Source organism: Austrofundulus limnaeus, unplaced genomic scaffold (genome assembly GCF_001266775.1).
Source record: "Austrofundulus limnaeus strain Quisiro unplaced genomic scaffold, Austrofundulus_limnaeus-1.0 Scaffold41, whole genome shotgun sequence".
Taxonomy (NCBI): Eukaryota; Metazoa; Chordata; class Actinopteri; order Cyprinodontiformes; family Rivulidae; genus Austrofundulus; species Austrofundulus limnaeus.
In genome coordinates this window covers 2078938-2080784 of record NW_013952443.1, presented here as the reverse complement: position 1 = coordinate 2080784, position 1847 = coordinate 2078938, and the positions used below count along the sequence as shown (strand labels likewise).

Below are 1847 nucleotides of genomic sequence, written 5' to 3'. Positions count from 1 at the left end.
ATATATAATATTTTATATAATTGACTTGATTTTTGTGTTGTTGTTTTTTTAGGCCAGCTGGACGTTGTGGCCATATTGAATTGGGTCAGCTCTCATAGTTAATCAGTTTGTAAAGGTACATCCAACGATTATTAATAAAAGTTATTGTACTAAAAAWCACTTTTAACTTTAAGGTGATGGCTTCATCTGCACGCATGTYCACAAATGGGCTTAAAACTTCAAAGAGGTCAACGCTGAATGGAGAAAAGCTTATAAAAGTGGCTGAACCACTTTGCGTGGGTGTGTGTGGGTTAACCATTTGAAATACAGCCTTGAGTAACCCCAGGCATTAAGAAAGTCTGAATCTGTACCTGCTTTACAGAGAGAGCAGATAAGACACATTTCTGGTTTTTGCAATGAATTATGTTCTTTTTTATTATGAAAAATGTGCAAAATTATGCACGCAGGTATATTAAAAAAGAACTCATTACAATATCAAGGAGAGAAGTAAAAAAATACAAAAGAAACTAATAAAACCAGGACAACTTCCTTCCTATATTCTGGTTAACGTGTCTTTCAGGTAAATATTTCTGTGTGAAATTTGTGAACRGCTGCCAACTATCATATGTATTTGTTTACCTATAGGAAGAGCTAAAGTGACAGCCAACAATGATGTTCCTTTAACAGCTGTTTATGAATGAGAAGACCAACGTTTTGTTTTAGTTTTAGTCTTTAAAGCACTCTCAATGAAACAGTCTTGAAAATGTTAACTATTTWAYTTTTTCTGGAGGTTATAACCTGTATGTAAAACATTATTGGCTAAAGCCAGCCTAATACAGCTCAGTCTCATGACTCAAGCTTCCACATATTTTTACTGCATTTAGCACTTTGTGTACATTGAGTGCATACCCACATTTCAGAACAGCATAAGACTGTATCTGGAAAACTACYGGGGTAAACTCATTCATACTGCACCATATATCAGAACACCTATTTATTTTTATTTTATACTTTGCCATGAGTACCTTTAAATGTGGATTACCATCACTTTATTAATTTATTATTTTTAATTTAGGGTTTAAAGCGTTTAACCAACATTGAACTCACCTGACAAACAGATTTTGACAGATTTCTTTGAAAGCAACATGATTTTTTTTTCCATACACAATCATGAATGTGGTAAAATAAAAGAAACTGTGAATAAACTACCTGATTTCTGGTTTTAATCATCTCCCCGGGTTCAGGTTTGAGGCCGCGGGCAGAGAGGAGACAACACCCAGCCTCACCAGCACCAGAGAGGACAAATCTTTTCCCCCTTCGCCTTGTAGCGGCTCCTTAGCCTTTAGCCTACAGTCGACACTGTCCCTCATAGATAATTAGCTTAGCTTAGCTACAACAAAACCTCGATTTAAAATGACCGTCGCGATGTTTGCCAACGTTCATGAATTTTTGAAGTAKATTAAACACCAACTGGGAATTTCTTTGTGTCTTTGGATGTGGCTACAGCGATGCAGCGGYGCTGAATGGTGTAAATACCGATGTATGAGTGCCCAGCTAGCATAGCTCCAGAGCCAAAAAAAAAAAAAAAACCTACGAGTTCAAACAGCAGAAGCTTTTTTTTTTTCTTGACTAGCAGAAAGAAAGATTCGTTCCTACCTAGCTAGCGATGTGCCTGMTGTCGTTTCCGCTATGGAAAACTCGTATTCTTAAAAAAGGAGACAGAAAACCTACTGTACCTGGTTCTCCATGTTTCTCTGGCCTCAGTGATTGTTGTATTTATTTACAGCGGTGTTTGCGGAGCGTCTCCCCTGCCTCTGCTCCTCATTGTGTGTCAATCCAGCCCAGAAGCGGAAGGCAGACAGGGATCC

The 1847-nt window shown here is 37.8% G+C and overlaps 1 protein-coding gene across 1 annotated transcript in view; it reads right to left on the bottom strand.

The window, feature by feature from the left end:
- Positions 1–1847, bottom strand: part of mllt1a (MLLT1 super elongation complex subunit a) — a 24605-nt gene extending 22758 nt beyond the window's left edge. Inside the window, exon 1 of the mRNA XM_014007255.1 lies at positions 1716–1847. Within this exon, the coding sequence (XP_013862709.1) occupies positions 1716–1727 (12 nt within the window). The 5' untranslated portion in view covers positions 1728–1847. The remainder of the gene's footprint in view (positions 1–1715) is intronic.